The sequence below is a fragment of the Callospermophilus lateralis genome, chromosome 17, assembly GCF_048772815.1.
Source record: "Callospermophilus lateralis isolate mCalLat2 chromosome 17, mCalLat2.hap1, whole genome shotgun sequence".
Classification (NCBI taxonomy): domain Eukaryota; kingdom Metazoa; phylum Chordata; class Mammalia; order Rodentia; family Sciuridae; genus Callospermophilus; species Callospermophilus lateralis.
In genome coordinates, this window is record NC_135321.1 from 17191195 (window position 1) to 17212161 (window position 20967).

The 20967-nt window shown below is 41.0% G+C and overlaps 1 protein-coding gene across 2 annotated transcripts in view; it reads left to right on the forward strand.

Annotated features, from left to right (window-relative positions):
- The first annotated feature begins 754 nt into the window (after positions 1-754).
- Positions 755-20967, forward strand: part of Fech (ferrochelatase) — a 33448-nt gene continuing 13235 nt past the window's right edge. Inside the window, exons 1-5 of one of the 2 annotated variants that reach the window (XM_076836533.2) lie at positions 755-992; positions 4730-4856; positions 10274-10393; positions 11709-11857; positions 18631-18765. In XM_076836533.2, the coding sequence (XP_076692648.1) occupies positions 926-992; positions 4730-4856; positions 10274-10393; positions 11709-11857; positions 18631-18765 (598 nt within the window). In that variant the 5' untranslated portion in view covers positions 755-925. The remainder of the gene's footprint in view (positions 993-4729; positions 4857-10273; positions 10394-11708; positions 11858-18630; positions 18766-20967) is intronic. The other variant, XM_076836534.2, reaches the window with a different exon arrangement.

Here is a 20967-nt window from a genome sequence, read left to right on the forward strand (position 1 = left end):
TTGGACATATATGGACTGGTGGAGGTGCAGGAATGTAGGAATTGTTAAAAAAGTGTACGGCTTCCTCTGCATAAGAAATTGGGGATGGGGCCGCTAATTTGGGAAGGTGCACAGAAATGATCCCGTCAAACCTTACTATAACAACCTTCCAAGAAATGCACTTGCCAGCTGGGACTTCACTTTTCCTAACACTCTCATATCAGCGGTATAATGTTCACTGTTTGTTGTCACCTGCCAAACTGCTGCTTTAGAGGTGCTGCTGAGAAATCAAATAGTCACACAAGTGCATGATATAAAACACTCCCTTTTTCTATCCTGAAAACAAAGCAAAAAAAAAAAAAAAGTCTGTACACTTAGCCTATAAGTTAGGCAAACTGGACAACTGAGGCAAAATCATCCTCATATTTAGGTAACAGTGATGGAAATGTCTGGAGTCTCACGGAATCACGCTGCCATTCCTACCTCGGCTAGATTGGCAGATGTAACCAGGAGATTTGGTGCACTGACCGGAGATGGAGGGAAGGTGGCCACTAGCCCAGGCCTGGAGACTTTCTCACGCAGTGGTCAGCTCCCAGCCAGGGTCTCTTAGCCAGGACCGCCCTCTCAGCCACGCCCTCCCACAGAGTAGGCCAAGCGTGGACGATTCTCGGCGTGGGAGGTATCCCCATCTGGCCCCACCCCGTGGTCCCTCCTCGACCCTACAGCGAATGAGCTGACTTCCCGAGAGGGGCGTGCCCCCGTCGGGCCCCGCCCCGGTCGGGCAGCGAATGAGCGTGCGCACCGCGAGGGTGCCGGGTGCTGCGGCACCTGAAAAGGGATCGGTGCGCGGGTGGGGAGCGCTCCCCAGGTTCGGTGTTGGTTGGGCCGGTACCAGAGGGTGCCGCTGCGGGAGGAGCTCAGGAGCCCGGTCGAGGCTGCCCCGGAAATGCTTTCTGCCGGCACAAACATGGCTGCGGCCCTGCGAGCTGCAGGAGTCTTGCTCCGCGGTGGGAGTAAGTGGGGCTGTCGCGGCTGCAGTCGAGGCTGAGGTCCCTGCGTCCCTGGGGGCAGTGGGCGGTTGGCAGCGGGGCGCTCCGGCCTGCGGGCTCCTGAGTCGCGAGGCGCGTTGCGGAGGGACCCAGGATGGACACTGAGGCCGCCGGGTGGGGCCCGCGAACGGTGCGCGCCGCCGAGTCTCTCGGGCCCGCTGGGTGGACGTGAGCTGTGGCTGACTTACTCAGAGCCTTAGTTACTGTCATCTGTACTAACGATTGTTCTGGGGTTTGCGGGAAGGAAGTTACATTAAGGGCCTGTCACTTGGAAGACGGTAAAGCAGGCATCACCATTATCACTACCATGGGCATCTGCTCAGCAATTCCCTCCCAGGTGTTTATTAATCTTCGCAATATAGAACTTTATTTCTACTTTTGAACTTGGAGGTACTCTACCATGAGCTACATCCCAGCCCTTTTTATATTTTAATTTTGAGATAGGGTCTGGCCAAGTTGCTTAACTTCTTATCTTCCTGCCTCAGCTTCCTGAGTCACTATGCTTGGCTTCTACTGTTTATTATATAAAACGATGCATATTTTTATGTGCACCTTTTGAAATAATCCCAATCTCCTATGTGATAGAAAATGGTTATATTATATATTTAAGTCTTGTGTACTTTGCATTCTACCCTCTTCTGCTCTACCCCAAGCATCCAAAATATTAAAAATAATTTGCTTTTGAAGAGCGAGTGATACTCATGAATTTAAGCCACAGATACATTTTTGAATGCTTTTTCTATTGGTTTTCCCTGGAGTTGTGGAGCTTTATTTTCTTATATCATCTTTTCTTCTTCTGCATACCCCTATTTGAGAACTTTTATTGTTTATAGCTGGTCCATAGGTAGACCAGTTGTCCCTGTAAAGGCAGCGGGCAGGGCAAAGTTACTTGGTCCTAGTTTGTAAGTGGGCAAGTCTTATTACTGAATACTCTTAATCTCTTTGCCTAACCACATGCAGTGGTCAGGTCTTGTTTTGGGGATGAGGCATAGTTTTTTTCCCCCTCTAATCATCACAACAGCTGGTAAGTCAGCCTTATCACCATTTCACAGATGGGAAAAGTGAGGCTTGCAGTGCTTCAATTAATTGCCCAAGTGCAGCTTGTTGATCCTGGGTGGGATTTCCCAGATCTTTCTGTCTCCAGAACACATACTTTGTATTTAGCAGTCTCAGCTCATCCTTTGAATGATTACTTTTAACTCTTTTTGCAAGACAAATTCTAATTGTTTGGTAGAAGGCACTTCATTTTTCTAGAACCTTTAAGCTCTCTAGGGGAGGAGAGTGTCTTAGAGATGCCCTGAAGAGATAGGTGTATTAACCCTAAGTCCTGAGTAGAAAGCGTCTCTTATTAGCAGCATCACTGTCCTCTCTACAAATTTGGTCAGCCATGGAGAAAAGAATTTTATCAACAAGTGCATGGAATAGTTAACTCACAAAGCCACCAGTTCCCAAACTGTACTAGGAAATCCTAATGTACTAGATGGAGAATCTGGTCTTATCCCAACTTCCTTCCTTTTCCTTTTTTTTAGGTTTGCAAAAAGAAATTTTATTTATGACCAGTGGTCAAATTTTGGAATACCAAAGTTCTGTTCTCATACCCCATGTAATCTGATGTAATCTTATTCATATATGAAATTAAGAACTTGGTGAAATCTTACTATGTAGTTTAGAATTAAACTTTTCTAAACTAAGGAGATGTGTGTTGTTTTGAGTCTTCATGTGAATGGAACTGAACTTTTTTTTCTCCCCCCAGTATTAGCGATTGAACTCAGTGGTGTTGCTGTACCACTGAACTTTATCCACAGACCTTTATATTTTGAGACAGGGTCTCATCAAATTGCTGAGGCTGGTCTGATACTTGCAATCCTGCTGCCTCGGTTTCCCCGTTATCTGGGATTATAGTTGTGCACCAGTGGACCTGGGAGGAATTGAACTTCTTTATATCAGTTTGTACTTTCACTTTGACTTAGTTAGGATTACTCAGCACAAACCCATTTAATTGGCTCTGTTGGGAGTATGCACAATCTGGATAGTTGGAAATCTATGTGGCTTACTGATATAATTTTCCTATATTTTGTACACATGCTGGGTGATTTAAGAGAACTCAGAGCAGATGTAGTTTCTATTCTCTAGAAACTTAAAAATGAAACTAATGATAGCACCAACCATGTGGTGCACACTGTGGAGTGCTTCACTTGTCTTATCTGCTTTATTCCTCATAAGAGTTCCAATAGCAAAATATCATATTATAGCTGGGAAGTGAAGGCTCAGAAAGATCATAACTTGGCCCTGGGTTACTGCTTATAAGTGACAGAACTTAATTCAGAGTCGGACCTGGCAGGTCCACAGCCTGAATTACTCATCAGTATACTTCTGCCTCTTAGGACGACAGCAGGAGGCTGATCTCAAGCTGATTCCTCCTGTTCAAGTACTAAGCAGGCCTGAATCTGCTTAGCTTCCAAGATGAGACAAGACAAGACGAGACAAGACATTCAGGGTGACTTGGCCACAGACTCAAGCTGATTTCTAACCTGCTGGCCTGAGAGTGGGGAAGGAGGTCCTGTGAACTGCATGGGAAACAGTAGTACTGTCCCACGTTGCCCTCTTCAATACCTACTTCAATTTAATTTCACTGTATGTCTGAGGACCAATACTCTCTTGCTACAACTGAGCATAGCACGTGGACTCTTCAATTCATGTGCCTTCTCCAGGCCTACCTTTAACTCTTGTGAGGCTCTGGTCAAAAGTATAAATGGTCACACATATATAGCACATGTGGGATAGCAAGCTAATAAAATGGGATGTGTTTTGTTCTCTGACATAGATCTTGGTCTCAACTATAAGGGTACACTCTTGACTTGAACTCTCATGAGCTGCTGCAGAAACGTGGAGGCCTTGGGAAAGTCGACCTTCAGGCTTTCCTGCTTCTCTTCTTGCCGCCTGCCACCCCTTGGCCACGCTTCAGTTCCAGGATTGTTTATACTGATGGCACAGTTTGCCCTCAGGAGGATGGATGGGCAGACCTGCGGATGGGATGGGGCTTTCAGAACAGAGAATTATCGATTCCTAAGTCCTGGGATTTGGGTCTGGTGTGTGGGGTGTGGACTCTGGAGCAGGCTTGTCTCCTTGGCCATGTTGATTGCACACTCCATGGGGTGGGTGGGGTGCAGTGAGAGGATGGCCAGAGCTGGCCTGTAAAGCAGAGGCCCCTGACCCTTGCCAGGGCTCAAGGGCATTACTGGGGTTCACAGCACTGGTGCTTTACTGGTGCTTGGAGGCAGAAATGAGATCTGCAGTTCTTTGGACACTGGCCCAATTTTCACTCCCTAAATCAGTAACCCTTCATCTTTCTGTAGACCCCTCACCTTTCCCCTGACCACCACCCTCAGTAACATTTAGAATGTACAGGGGTTCTTATGAGGGATCATATCAAAACTGCAGCCAAGGCAGGGAGAGGAGGTTTGTGGCTTCCAAATTGCCTCCCTGCAGGCTCTCGTAAGCCATCCTAGGGCAGCGGATCTCCACCCATCCCCTTGGAGAGGCCTTAAGTGCTTCTACCCGCCTGCAGAGAAATACTGGGAATATCACCTCTGCCATCACATCTCTTTAAATTTTAAAGCCAGGAATTATACCCTGAGGACCTCTTCAAAAGAAATTACTTTCCAGCTAGATTTCATGCTAGCACTTTAATTTTGTCACAGTGGTGCATGGCAGCTCGAGGGCCCGTCAGCCATGGAGGTGTCAGTTGGGTACAGCGGCAGCAGCAGGCCCCACAGAGAAGGCCCAACAGACTAAGAGTACAAAACCTCAAGCTCAACTGGAAAAGAGGTATGAGTCTAATTTTAGGTACAAATAAGAATTTGTCTTTATTGTTGCACACACCAGTGGTTACAAGATACCTAGGAGGAGAGGTACTGGGAAAACCCAGGATATCAGAAGGACTATGTTATTTTCTTGGCTTCCTCTAAATAGCTGTTAAACTACAAATTTTAATGCCCCCTAACCCTCAGCAGGGCTTTTGTTGAAAAGAGAACACATGAAACTAGCCTGCACATCATGCAAGAATTTGGTCTTAGAATATGTCACACAAATTATGTGTATGCTGGAAATGTATTTATGAACTTAACATAATTATGCCTGTGAAACATGTCCCATACAGGATAAAGAGGAATTAACTTATCAAGAACTCCTATAGAGGGGCTGGGTTGTGGCTCAGTGGTAGAGCGCTCGCCTTGCATGCACGAGGCACTGTGTTCGATCCTCAGCACCACATAAATTTAAAATAAAGATATTGTGTCCACCTAAAAACTTAAAAATAAATAAATATTTTTTAAAAAGAACTCCTATAGAAGATTCTACCATAATTAGAACATAATTATAAATGACATATTATGATTTTTAACTTATTAAATAAAGTATATGTTTCCTTCCTCACCTCTTTTATTTGCTGGTGGAAGGCAGCAGGTATGTTGCAGAGTGTCCTCTTTGATAGCAGAAGCCACAACTGTCCTCAGGTCTTCCTCTGAAGGGCAGCTAGAGCAGACTCTAAAGGGAAGTTGTTTAGATCTAAGGGTACCAAGGAATGGTAAGCTTTTACACCAGGCAGAGTGAAAGAAAGAAAGTAGCTGTGACCTGTGTAACTCATTGACCTTTCTACAAGACCCCATGTCAGTGTAGGAAAGCAGTCCTGAAAATGGAATATTCCAATTTCATGTTTGCTGTTTTTCATGGTGATCATAGGTTCATTAATGGAATGCTAAGTAAACTGAAGTTTGTTAGGGTTGGACATATGGGTAGCAAACCATCTCTCTCAACTCTCAGTCTTCCTAAAAGATAGAGTTAGTGAGGAGGATGAGAAGTACAGATGTCATTTTTGGTTGGCAGTGAGCCAAGCAGGGCACTGGTCCGCCTGCTTCGGTAGTGCCTCTTCCCACCTTATCCCTAAGTTCCTAGGGGTTGGAATAGGTATTGGTTTAAGGTGAAAAACTGATTCAGTGTGGTTATTTCATCACTATAGTATTCTAGTGGCAAAAGCCAATAACATAAATAGCCTTAATTTAAATTATTCAAATTAAATAAAAATCTAAAATAAGCCCTAGATTCTATTAAGTTACTTTATATCATATTTATAGAAAAGCAATAAAAATACAAATGGGAAAAATAAAAGATAAAAAATATCACTGATAATCTTACCATCTAACATTTTATCTCTGTTATCTATTTGTATTCACTCGATATATACTTATTGAAATGTCATAATGCTGTACATACTATTTTATAATTTCTTATCTTTACTTATTATATCACCATATAATTATAAATATTCTTCTGTATTATTTTAGCAGCTTAGGAGTATTTTATTAAATCATAATTCATCCAGTTTCACATTATAGTCATAGGTTATTTCTGGGTTTTCCGTATTTGAGTTGAAACAATGCATGCCTTTGTGTATTATTCTGATGGCAGACCTTTTGAAGGCATTGTGCTGTTTAACGCTTGGACTGAACTAAATTAGAATACTTGTTTTAGTCAGCTTTTTGGCTGCTAAGAGACCTGACCAGAACAATTTTAGAGGAGGAAAAGTTTATTTGGGGGCTCACAGTTTTAGAGGTCTCAGTCCATATGTTTAAACAGAGGTTCCATTCATTCCTTTGGGCTTGATGTGAGACAGAACATCATGGCAAAAGAAAGTGGTGGAGGGAAGTGGTTCATGTGATGATCAGGAAGCAGAGAAAGAGACTGCACTTGCTAAATACAAAATATATATCCTGAAGGCATGCCCCCATTGATCTACCTCCTCCTAGCCACACCCTACCTGCCTTCAGCTACCACTCAATTCACTGATTGGGTTAAGGCTCTCATAACCCAATCATTTCTCCTCCAAACCTTGCATTGTCTCACACATGAGCTTTTGGAGGACACCTCACATTCAAACCATAACCATACTAGATGATGCTGTTTTAGATTAGGGATTGGCAGACTTGTTCTGTAAAGGTTTAGGTAATAAATTTTTTTAGGCATGTAGGCCATATCATCTCTTCACTGCTCTGCACCTCTGCTGTTGCAATGTGAGAACAAAAATAATATATGAACACATGATTGGAACTGTGTTACAGTAAAATTTCTATTTCCCAAAACAGGCAGTGTATATGTGTGTGTGTGTGCAGATTTGGTGCAGATCTTGTAAAACTACAGGCTGTTCTCTAGGTGGCCTAGATCCACAGGTCAGTTACATCTTGAAGGTTTAATTTAGGATTTGGAATTTGTTTCCTTTCCTTAATGCTGATTATATATAGTAGAATAAAATTATTATTTTCTTTATTAATTGATGAGATTAAGTTCCTAGTATGTCCATTTCGTAGTTCAAAAGAAAACTCTTATATTTTGAGAGTACCAGAATATAAGAATGGCAAAACATTTAAAGCTTTTCAAATATGTTTTGCTGCATACAGTTTTATGTTTAAAAAGAGGGAACTCGACTAGTCAGACCTTGGTCTCAGGTGTGCTCTGTCTGGAGGGGAGAAGAGACGGAGACCCTTGACTAAAGCTTTGCACTTCACTTTCTGGAATAGAGCAGAGTCCGACTAGGACTTACTAATACGCCATTCATCATGCACAACACAGTTTTGAATTAAGTGCATGTGTATTTGGGCATTTTCAAATCATGTGCATCTCTTTCATGTGTAAGATCAACAAGGGTCTGCAAAATCATGAGCAGGGCAGAGTAACATCCGCTTTTAAGCCACTCTTGTTCTGAGCTCAGGTGTTATAGATGAAAAACACAGTTCTAAATCCCGTTTGCGCATTGATACCCTCTGTGGCTTAGGTAAGTCTTTTAGCCTGGGGTTTCTTAACCAGTAATCTTTTAACTGGCAGCAATCCATGGGAAAATGCACTTAATTTATTGTGAGTCACAGATTTTGAGGGTGAAAGACAGGATCCCAGGAGAAGACTGGTGGTCTAAGTATAAAGATTAAAGGCATATTAGTCTCACAAAATGATGCTTCTGGAAGTTTGAGGTAGCAAGAAAAGAAAACCATACCACAATTAATTTAGTAATAGGACTTCTATATGGAAAAGTTCTATAATAATGACATCTTTAATGAACCAAGTGTCATCACTTGGTTCAGTCAAAAGAGGGTTAAACTCTTTTTTCTAAGATAGTGGTTATAAATGTGATTGCGGACATTGTATTCCTCTCAGGACAAATTGGGCACTATCTGGAGACATTTTTGGTTGTCATCCTGGGGTAGGGTATGTATTGTTGCCATCTAATAGGTAGAAGGCAGGGAGTTACAAAACATGCTACATTGAATAGGACAGTCCACCACAGCAAAGGATTATCTGGCCCAAAATGTCAAGAGTGCAGAGATTGAGAAACCCTGGTCCAAGACAATTATATAAAAAGTGATCTTAGTTAATTTTTATAATGGGATCTAAATTCGAAAATCCCCGACTTCCTTGTAATGCTGCGTCTCCCCTTTCCCTGTTAATTGGTTCTTACTCTAAAGTCTGAGCTGAGAATTCAGATTTCAGTCTCATTCACCTACAGTGTGTTTGATCAAGAAAGTAGTTTCCACCTACATAAATTTGACACATGCTGCTCCCTAACGTTATTGCCAGATGTTCTTAAAGTTGTTTAAAACTGCTGTTAAGATGTAATTGTAATATCATTACTTTCAGAACAATTAAGAACAGTCTTCCAAAAGAGAACCATCCCGGCAGGGTTGGTTTACTGCTGTGGGAGCCAGAGGTGGCCCCATATTAGGTTTAGGAAGTGGGCTCCTCACCATTCATAATAATGGCACTTAGATAAACTTCTGCTGGCTATTTCTCAGCTGCTTTATCAGGAATAAATGGAGGATACAGCCATACAATAGGATATTATTCAGCAATAAACAGCAGTGAAGTACTGATTCTTTCCTGCAACATGGATTAACCTTGGACATTTTATGCTAAGGGAAAGAAACCAGAAACAGTTGTATTTCCATTTCTGTGAGATGTTCTGAACTGGTAAATCCATAGATATATTTGAATTTAAAAAAGAAAAGGGAAACAAACGGAAGAAACACTCCTGTTCCTTATTTTCTTCATTGCCATCACATGGCTCTCCATTCATGGGGGCATGCAAGGCCCCCAGTTCTCCTGGTCCAGTTCAGACCCTGACCTTCTAGTTCTGGGTCTCTCTAGTCATGGTCTTTGGTGGTTCCCAGAGCACATGGAGACAGTCAGTTTGCCCTGAGCTTTACCTTGCCCCTGGCAAGGATTAGGAGTAGAGAACTCCCAGTTGGACTGACTTCAGGCCGCATAGGCTCCAATGCTGTGTGGGATTTAGAAGTCTAATTTTTTTTTTTTCTGTATAGTACTTCTGGTTTTTTTTTTTTTTTCAATTTTCCTGAAGCTACTTGACTTAAAACATTTGTTAACAACTTTTACTTTATTTTTGCTTCTTCCTGCTTATGCAATGCTTGATTCTTTAGCTTTGGACTAACTTAAATGTTAGTGACATTTTTTTTCCAGGAATTCTCTAAGCAGTGGATTTTCAGGAAAGGTAAGCATAGAGTGAGAAATGTAGTTTATCATAGCAGGGGTCATGGAAGAAAGAGTAAAGGCAGGCAGTGGAAAAGGAAGCAGAGTAGCAAAAAGTAATTGAAGTCAAGACTCATTTTATAATTCACAAAAGTGAGCAGATAAATGAGTGAGAGATGGGCTTATGCTATACTTTGGAGGTTTAAAGTTACATGGGAATCCTTCTCTGTATCAGATTTATTATGTGCCAGATCATGCTAAGTAACTCAGTACTTGAGCACTGAATTCTCAAAGCAACTTTTGACTTCTATTTAGCACATGTGAAAACCTGAAATTTGGGGAGGTTGAGAACTGTATGTCCATAAAGGCTCTGACATGTACAGATTCTTCAGCCTCAGGACAATGCTGTATTTCTACTTTGACTCTCAGTCCCTAAAGAATCAGATCTTTGTTTAGGGCTGACAGGTTAATAGGGAAACATTTGAGCCCGGTGAAGAGCAATGGATGGAGCTAAGAGACGCAGGTCAGAGTCTGAGCTGGGAAAATGGAGAAGTGGAGGCCTGTTGTGTCCCCAAATAGGCAACCGTGGGGTAGCAGCAAAAAGGTCTGTAGATTTTCCATTTGGATCCAGTTGAGAGTTTGTTAGCTGAATCAAGTATGTCCTAGAGGAAAATAAAATGTGTGACAAATGAACTGTTGCATTTTATTTTATATAGGAAGCCAAAAACTGGAATATTAATGCTAAACATGGGAGGCCCCGAAACTCTTGGAGACGTTCATGACTTCCTTCTGAGGCTCTTCTTGGACCGAGACCTCATGACACTTCCTGTTCAAAAGTAAGATATGTATAAACCCTGCACTTTAAAAAACATATGCAATGCATTTGGCTTTACATGTACCTCAGCTCTGGAGTTTGAAAAAATTGAAGAGTTTCAATACATATCTAGTAGTGGTTAGAACAGCAGCATTCCGTCTTTAGGAACTCAGAAGATGTGATACAGAAAGAACTAATAGGGTGGAAGCTAGTTAGTGAGCATTCTGCTTGAGCCCTCTCCTCCCCAGAGCCCTGGAAATTGCAGTTGTCTTGACACAATGGAAGTACCTTTAAAGATTTTTAAAGATATATTTGTACTTGGCACGTAACGGCTGATTAACACTCAGAGAAGCAATGATGATTATTCTTTTGTACTTGAATAGGGATTACTGCTATTCTCCTTCTCTCTTTCATTCTTCCTTTCCTGTGTCCTTCTTTCCTTTTAAAATAGGTTTTTCAGTGAAACATTTATACATAAATATGATTTAAAAATGTAAATAGTATAAATATATTGATGGTACAAAGTAAGTGTCCCTTTTCCTTGAACTCCAGCCTCCCAGTTTCCTGCCCAGAGATAAACACTGTTACATCCAGAAACAGTCAATGCATATCTGAGTGTGTGTATGTGTGTGTGTGTGTGTGTGTGTGTGTATACTGTAAATATCCCTCCCCAACTTTGTTACACAAATGTGAATGTACTTATGAACATTATTTATCACTTTGCTATTTTTTAAAAAACTTAGCACTGTATTTTGTTTTATATCATAATACATAGATCTATCTAGCTCATTTTTTTAAATGACTGTTTAGAATTGCACTATATGATTGTACCTTAATAGAATGATAGGCTTGTGCTTCACTCATAGACGATTAAGTTGTTTACAGTGTTGCAATGTACATATTTTTTGCACACATCATTGATCATATTTATAAGTACATATCTATAAATTAACATTCATTTTGTTAAATTAAGAGCAATATATACTTCCTAAATTTTATATACTAATTCTTGTTAGGTACAAAATCAATATATAAGATAGTAGCTAGTAAGGATCCAGGGCTCTCTGCGTGGATGTCAGGAGTCCTGAATCTTCCAGGTGTGCTGCTAGAACAACTAGTAGAGAACAGAGGTGATTATTCCTTAGTGAACATCTAGCTTCAACTTTCTGTTCTCTGTCTAAAGAACTAGCTGTGTCAGTGACCTCAAGCTTTTATTTATAAAGGCTTGACCTTGTTAGGTTTGTCTTAAATTTTTGCTTATCTTTATTGAGTAGAAAATATTTCTCAGGTTGCTAAGGTGGAATAAAATCCACTTACCTACATGTTAAATGGTTTAGTAAGCTGGCACCATTCATCGCCAAACGCCGAACCCCCAAAATTCAAGAGCAGTATCGCAGGATTGGAGGTGGATCCCCCATCAAGATGTGGACTTCCAAGCAAGGAGAAGGCATGGTGAAACTGCTGGATGAGTTGTCCCCTAACACAGGTACACTGTTTCTTCATTAACATAATGCTAGGCTTGTTATTTCAAAGTAGTTATGAAATTCAAAATAGTACTGGATGCAGTGCTATTGTATGTATTGGTCACTCTAGATTTGTAAGTTTCTGCATAATATATGATCACTTAACTGAGTTCTCAAGGCATTACCCTTGAACTTTAGAGCCTTTTCTATTACTTTCTATGTTACAAAGGAAAAAGCGGAAAATTTGTATCATGAGTTTCAAAAGGAGGTTCAAGGTGTTACGTAGCTAGATTATAAGGCAGAAGAAACATGAATAAAAAATGCATGTATCGTTGTATTGGAAAGAAGTCCTTCGGAAATGGATTGAGCTGCTGCTGTGGCCCTTTCTTTCTGTTTGGATAGCTAATTAGATCAACATCAAGAGCAGAATTAGCCACCTTCCACTGAAGCCATGAGACACTAAGCAGCATTCAGTGACTGCTTTCAGCTCTCAGCAGCAGCACCATTGGCAGATATCAAAGTGGCACATTGGACATGGAACTAAAAAGAGGATTGTACACATCTGGTGACTGCCCTTTGAGAACTTTTAAGCAGAACAATTGTGTACAGAATGAGACACCAAATGCACAAATGAATTACAAGTGCCCCTGTTGAATCGCATTCAAGACTCACTCAATGCAGGACACACCATTATTTCTGTACAATACTGAGAAACACAAAATACTGGCAATTAATTTTAAGACATCATCTGTTGTAGATGTTGAGCAATAAGAGATGTGTTAATATTGCAAAAAATGTTCATATTAGGATACAGGAAATACATTCATTGTAGATACATTTTAGGGCTTCAGGACTCAGGACAGGAGTGTGACACTGTGGAGACTGTCAAGGCAAATTAGCCCCCATTAGGCAGGACCAAAAGGAGTATTCCCCTCTCTGAGGAAAATCATTGAGCATCAACTTGAATTGCTCTCAGAATCCACCGTTTCCCATTGTACGAAGGGACAAAGGTTTCTAGTCCCTTAGCAGATCATTTCACTTGGAAAATTGTTCAATCGTGCTTCTGAATATTAGGTTGCGTCCTGCCTGCCGCTGTGGCTCAAGGGCATTTCTTATACAGTTCAGCCACAGATGCCCCAGTGCATCTTTTTAAATGTTAGTGGAAGAAAACTTGGCTGCTCTCCATTTACTCCTATTTGATAGAGAACAAACTCTCTCATTATTAACACTTTATCATCATAAAAGGTTTAGTGTGAATCAGGTTTGCAGCTTATTTAGTAGAAAAAAGAGGCAGAAAGGTGCCATTTTTTTTGTTTGTTTACATGTTACTATGGTACCCATCAACATCAAGAGCCCTAATAGAGATGTCAGACTAGAGAAAGGAAACCAGATGGAAGAGCATCCTTCCCACCTCTCCTTCCACTCTGGTTTCTATGATTTGTCCAAACCGATCAAGCCACCTTTTGCCTCAGCCTCACTGGTTGGCTGGGCAGAGTTCCCATAGAATGACCTGGATTGAACCAATGTTCCACTCAGTATCAGATGTCTGATCATTTTAATGTGTGTCTATGTTATGCAAAGACAGGAAGTTACAAGCTGGTAAATTCTGGGATTAATTGTTCTCTGCTTTGGTAGGCATCAAAGGATAATAATGTCCACTTCATGCTTACATAATCAAAATGTGAAAGTGGTTTTGAAAAAACAGGGATTAAGTGTTCTATCTTTTAGAGTCTTACTTTAAAAAGTTCACTACTCCTCATTGGAAGTGTGGGCCTAAGTTTCAGGTATTTATGGAGCCTGAGTCAGCTTGGTGGCTGGCTTGTCCCATTACACTCACTCCTAATGTGGCAGGAAACTGTCTTTCCTCTTTTGCTCATTCCATTCATTTCCCCACTTACACAGCCACTCTTTCATCCGTGAATTCCCACGTCCATCCAATAACCAGCCACCAGGTGTGCATAAGCACTGGCCACGTGTCACACACAGTGCTGAGCGACAGAGGAGCAAGTAAGCTATGTGTTACCTTCATGGAGCTAACTTTCCTGGTGGTTTTCACGGAGGCAGAAGGTTACTTCTCTTGGGAATGCTTTAGATTTCTCTGGATCTCAGAAGCTCATCTAGGGTCCTGGTCCTGGGTGGGTGTTTGTATTGGTGACCATTTTGGCAAATCACTATTCTCTGTGGCCCACGGTTGGCAAGCCACTTAAACCATGATGGATGACCACACCTATCATGTTAGTGGGCCTGCTTTGGGGTATGGCAGTGGTGTTGAACATAGGCCAAGACCACCCATTCGTTCATTCCACAGCAGCCTATTGAATGCTACACATTCTTTAGTGCTGCTACTCTGAATTGAAACTGTGGTTTCTATTTACAAGAAGCTTCCAGTTCAGTGAGACCTTGCTGCTTCAGGTAGTCTTCTTATGAAGCAGAGAGAAAATCTTTTGGAGACTTATTATAGAGATGGTACACAAAATGTTTGTGGGCTGATCAGCACAGAGTATGAATGTAGGATAAATGCAATAGTGTGTAGGCTTCAAAGCTTGGTGGGGGAGTTTTGCAATGAAGACCAAGAAAATCACTAAACGGGGCTCTGTGGCTCTCCAGATTGTCCAGAAGTAGGCTCCCTGTCCTGTTACTTGCATTTCAATGAGTGCACACTAAGCCGAACCCAATGCCTTTTAGAGGAACCAACAGTCAGTTCCGTCCCTCCTGTTCCTCTTTCATGTTTCTCAAGTTTTCTTTCTCTAGTGTCCCCCAAAGTTTATGTATTAGAAATAATCCCATAATTCATATGTTAATGACATTTGGAGTTGGGCTCTTAAGGTTAGATGAGATCAGGAGGGTGGGATACCTATGATGGCAATAGTGGCTTTATAAGAAGAACAGGAGAGAGCTGGGGTGGAGGCTCAGTGATAGAGCACTTGCCTCACATGTGTGAGGCACTGGTTCCATCCTCGGCTCCACATGAAAATAAATAAATAAGCCGGGCGGACTGGAACATGCCTGTAATCCCAGGGGTTGGGAGGCTGAGGCAGGAGGATCGTGAGTTCACTGCAGCTTCAGCAAAAGCGAGGCGCTAAGCAACTCAGTGAGACCCTGTCTCTAAATAAAATACAAAATAGGGCTGTGGATGTGGCTCAGTGGTCGAGTGCCCCTGAGTTCAATCCCTGGTACCCCAAAATAAATAAATAAATAAAAGGGATTGTGTCCATCTACAACTAAAATATTTTAAAAAGAAGAAGACAGATCTGCGCTAGCATGCTTGTTCTGTCTTGCCATGCAGTGCCCTCTGCCATGTCACTATGCTGCAAGAGGGCCCTCCCCCAATGCTGGTGCCTTGCTCTTGGGCTTCCCAGCCTCCAGAGCTGTGCCAAATGAACTCCTAGTCTATAAAAATTACTCAGTCTGTGGTATTTAGTTGTGACAACAGAAAATGACTAAGACATCTTCCCTTCTTTTCTACACAATTATAAAGTTGACCTTTGAACTATGTCTTTTTGTTTATTTCTACTAAGAAATCTTGAAGCAAGAAAACATGATTGTAAACAGATAAAAATGTTTCACACTGTCATTTTTTAGGGACATGGTTGTTGCTTAGTGGCCAGAATGGAAATTTTTGAGATTTGCACTGGTTTTGCATAGAATTGAATAATTACCTGATATAGCGAGTTATAGCAAGGGATATGGTTACATATAATTACAGGGCAGTATAATCATGTAGAACAAAGAAGACACAGGTGAGAAGAATATTCATAGGATGAAAAGTCTAAGTCTAAAATATGTTTAAAAATTATAGTTTGCTTATGTGGGCAGCGACTGCTTTTAATGAAGCTGAGAACACAGTGGGTAGGGGGTTGGGATCTGGGTCAGGTGGCCCTGCTGCTTCCTCCTGGTGTGTGACTTCGGGCAGTTTGCTTACCTCACTAAGCCCCCTTTCTGAAAGGGAGGTAGCAGAATCCACTCCTTGGGTCATTGTGAAAATTAAATGAGATAATCCTAAAAGACATTCGCATGGTATGTGGCCAAAATTTACTAAATGTGAGTTTTTATTTCTCACCATTGGCCCAGAGTTTACCATCTGATGCAAATTAAAAAGCATCATGCTACATGTTTCAGACCCTTCTTCCAAAGGATCATGTCCCACATGGGAACTATTGTACATACTAAATTAATGAAGTTTTACTGTTTAAAATCCCATTTTTCTTTCTTCTCATAGTTCCCTCCAAAGTATGTCCATTTTGAGGCAGACTAGGCCAGGCCAGTGAGTGTGTGCTTGGCCATCACCCTGGCCAGGTGTAGTGCTCACCAAATTGGTGCTGGTTAATGTCTGAGAGGCTCCTTCCCCTCCTTGTGTCCTGCCAGGGATAGCCAACTATAAGACATTCATTATGACAGCAGGGGCTCTCGTGAACATTGCTTGTTGGCTCTTTAGGCTAGGCCAAGTCAGGGTGCATGGTCACTTTTTCTAAATATGTATTTGTAGACCTTTAGAAAATATTATCTGTTCTTTCCAGAGTATTTTACTCTGTCTCATTTAAAAACATGGTCACCACCCTGGCTTTATCTTCAAGAACAGTCTCTCAACCCTCTTAGTCTGCACTATTTGGGAAACTCCCAGACCCCAGGCATTTAGACTGCACTTTCAAACACTGGACAGGTGAAAAGTCAGTGTGAGAAACTGGTTGACCTGCAGCATCTGGGGAGCTCACTCTGTCAATCTGCTAATTGTATTGTCTCCAAGTAGATTAGAAAGCTGTTTCCACTGGCTTGCTAAACCTCAGCGCTGAGAGCCAAGGTTGCCTAGAAATGAACTTGAAGTTTTTGTGATGTTTGATAATTTTAAAAATGAAGCACATAATCGTTGAACAGTTGGTCCTTTGAAATTTGCTTATAGGGTCGTGTCCCCTGGGGTGTTTAACTACAATTCATCTATTTTGTACAAAAGAACATAAAATTTGTGGCCTATAAGGAACTGACAGTTGAAAATGATTCCGTTTATATCCTTCCTTCCTCTTTTTTTTGCAGTCTCTAGCACAAGAATACTGAATCAGACCGTTCTTACACACACACACACACACACACACACAAACACACAAACACACTTGACCATTGACATCTTGTTTCTACCCTTGGTAACATGTTCTAATATTTCATTGTTCCCTGGGTCAAGTTATGAAGGATATTACCCATGTGTACATCCATGTATATATAGGATAAACTCTTTATCTTTTCATTCACTTTTTTTTTTTAAAGAGAGAGTGAGAGAGGGAGGGAGAGAGAGAGAGATTTTTTTTAATATTTATTTTTTAGTTATCGGCGGACACAACATCTTTGTTTGTATGTGGTGCTGAGGATTGAACCTGGGCCTCATGCATGCCAGGCGAGCGCGCTACCGCTTGAGCCACATCCCCAGCCCTTTTCATTCACTTTTAACCTAATTGTTTCTAGTGGTAATTTTGTGTCACATTTTTCATTGCAGTCCCTGCAAATACTTTGAAAAATAACATAATCTGGGTTCTAACATAATCTGAGTTCTGTTATTCCATGACGTTTGTATAGTGTATGCTCGACATCATTCTTGAGTGTTAGTTTTGTGTAATCTCATGAAAGGCAATGCAGTGAGACCAGGTGACTTTAGGAAGCTTTCAGTTTTATGATTTTATGAATGCCTGAATATTTATGTGATATGACTGCCTTTGGAATTGCAGGAGGATAAAGAAGATAGAAAGGGGAATTGGTGAAACCACAGAGGAAGAAGGAACATAGATGCAGACTCAGGCCATTTTAGGGCCACAAACAATTACTGTACATCTCACTTGATGCCTCTAACTTAAGCATTGTTTATGTATGTTATCAATGAACTTTTAATATGACTCTCAGTGTTTTTGCATTTGTTTAATAAAGTGGGTGACCTGGGGGCTTAGGGAAGTGGGTAATGGAAACAGATGGGATGTAGAAGGAGATGGGCTTTGGAATGGGGGACCCGGGTTACAATTCCAGCTCCACTTCCTACCAGGTATGGTTTTGGACAGATCAGTGAACTTTCAGCATCTCTGTTTCCCTATCTAATAAATGGAGTTTAAGTGTGTGTGTTGGGGGAGGAGTGCCGCAGCCTGGCTGGCTGGGCAAAATATCCGGGGGGGTGACGAATAACTTGTGTACATTGATGCAGCAGGAATGGAAGCCGTTTATTGTAGGACAACCGAGGTATTTATACATTTTACACAGCTTATCTAATTAGCATAAAATAGATACAGCAGTCAACCAATAAGGAATCTCCACACTTAATGGCTTGTTTTTGTTACTTCACAAACCACTCCCTCTGGCATTTTGCCAGGCGCCATCCAGACTTGTTTACAGACTCTAACATTTCTCTGGCAAAATAATAGGTGCCAATCTGACTTGTTTACAGACCTTAACAGAGGAGCAGAGTGACTCCTCCAGTGTCTAGTGTGCAAGAGTTGACACTTTAAGAACAAGTGCTAGTTTTTCCTCCATTTTCTTGAATCTCTCTTTTCTGAGCCAACAATTAGGAACAGAAGTATGAATTTTAAAAACCATCATACTAAGTAAAAGTGTATGGGTTGATCCTAGAGAATAGTGACCGAAAGTCCGTTTTCCAGCTGAAGAAATAATTAAGATCCCAGGAATATTCTAAACTTGCCCACATTATCAGCATCATAGGACATTACATTCAGTGTTCTTTGTTCTGGGCATTACATTGTGTTTGGTGACTCTAAGGAATCTATATAAAGATTAATACTTTCTCCTTTCCACTTGTGCTTCCTAATAGCTCCTCACAAATACTATATTGGATTCCGGTACGTCCATCCTTTAACAGAAGAAGCAATTGACGAGATGGAGAGAGATGGACTAGAAAGGGCCATTGCTTTCACACAGTATCCACAGTACAGCTGCTCTACTACCGGTAAGGGTGGCTTTTAAAATTTATTTATTCTAATTTGTTATGTATAACAGCAGAATGCATTTCAATTCATATTACACATATAGAGCACAGTTTTTCATGTCTCTGGTTGTACATAAAGAACAGTCACACCATTTGTGTCTTCATACATGCACTTAGGGTAATGATGACTGTCTCATTCTAAGGGGTAGCTTTTTTGACAATGGGCAGGTGGATAAGACCCTGGCAAAGTTAACCAGGGAGTCTGAGTGCTGTAAAAAGAATAAATCACTTAGATTTGAATGGCAAATCCAGCCTGTCTCCTTTAAACATGGGAGTTCAGGTCAGTCCATTTGAAATCTCATGGTTCATCTGCTCCTTGAATTATTGGCTGGTCAGCTGAGAATTACAAATGGTGGGTGGAAGGCGGTGGCTGTGTGTGTGTTCACTGCCTTAACACAGTTGGATAACAGATCAGTAATGAACCTTAAGCCACTCTCTAGGTTTACATCACATTCTTGTTTTTTTTTTTCGAAAATGTTTTTGGTGATACTGGGGATTGAACCTGGGGGTTCTACCCTTAGTCCTTTTTTATTTTGAGACAGGGTCTTGCTAAATGGCCCAAGCTGGCTTTGAACTTGTGGTCCTCATCCCTTAGCCTCCCGAGTAGCCCCTGTGCCTAGCACACATATAGCCTTGTATTTATGGCTACCCTGATATTAATTAGCAGAGGTGATTGCTGTTTCCCTTTTGAAAGCAGATGCCTGTGTAGCATGGACAGTATTGGTATTTTTGTTGTTATTGTGCTGCATTCAGTGATGGTTGGTTGATAGTTAAACTGAAATTCAGTTCTGGATTCCCTTTGCAAACTTCCCTCAGTGTACTTTATTTTAGAAAATGTTACTGCTTGCTGTTCCCATGTACTTAACTGGAGCTGGAGAACAAGTTGTTTGGCAATCTCTGTGTCATTGCTAATAGGTAAAACACCTACTGTCACCTACAAATACATTAATTTTTACTCCCAAAATGCTCTTAGGCAGTAATGTTTATTATTTCTATAACTATAAGGAGAAACAAAGGCTGCTGGTGGGAGAAACAAAGGCTACTGGTGGAAGAAACATTCAGAGCTTGTTGAGTGCCTTAAATATTTATCCAGAGCCCCTGTCAGGCACCCTCAAGCATTTGAATTGTGATTTCTTTTCAAAATGTACTTCTCAACTTCAAATTTTTCTGGTAATATATTATTGGAAATGAGTCAGATCTTAGAATTTTTAAACTCTACTTCTGTCTTGCTTTTAAAAAAATTTACCTTAATCTATAAATGTTTGCTCTCAAAAGTAGGTAGGTTTAGAAGATTGTTCTTCTATGACAAAGGGTTGACTTTGGGTTTTGTTTTCCAGCTGGCTTTTTGTGTGTGTGTTTGGAGCTTCAGAACATACTCAGTTTTTCTTGAGTGCATCTGTGTGTAAGGACAGGTACATCTTTACCTCTGAGGGTTGAAGCCTTTGAGATACACATTTATTCTTTGAGGGCCTAGAGTGTCGTTTATCTATTTTGTCTTTTAGACATGAGCTGTCGTAGCAGAGCCAGTATGGTTTGGGTGTTATCACAAGCACTTTTCTCAGTTGTATTTACCCCTTCTGCTGGTTTATTGTTTCCGAGTAATCTGAATGTGCTAATATAGTGGCCCAAATACCTTTTGTTATATCCAATAATGATACCCAGGTATTTTGTGAATCTGAAAATGACATGTAATATGTTTTGAAAATATTGGTTTTCAATATTCATATTGGTTTGCAATGTGAATATAGTAGTAACTACTTTTGATTTCTAGAGATTATTTTTGATTATTGAATGGACTCAATTGGGATTCTTTTGATTCACTGTTTTCTACTTACAAAATTGAACCTTTTTATTTTTGTGAAAGTTGAGCCTTAGCCTAACCATACATTTGAGTTAAAATATGGCTCTGTTCTGATTAGCCTTTTAAATGGGAAACCTAACTGACTAATAGTTCCTATGATTAGAAAACCCACTGGATTGGTGATGGGAAGCAAGCAAATATTTTGGAACTATTTAACTATTTTAAGATTGAGGAAGAGGCTCCACTTAGGATTGGCTTCATGGATTGGAGTTTGGCCACAATGCCCAGTTCCCTGGGCCAAGAAAAAGTTGCTTTGGTTGGTACCATCTGCCCTCCTGTAGGCTTCAATTTTTCATCTCCCA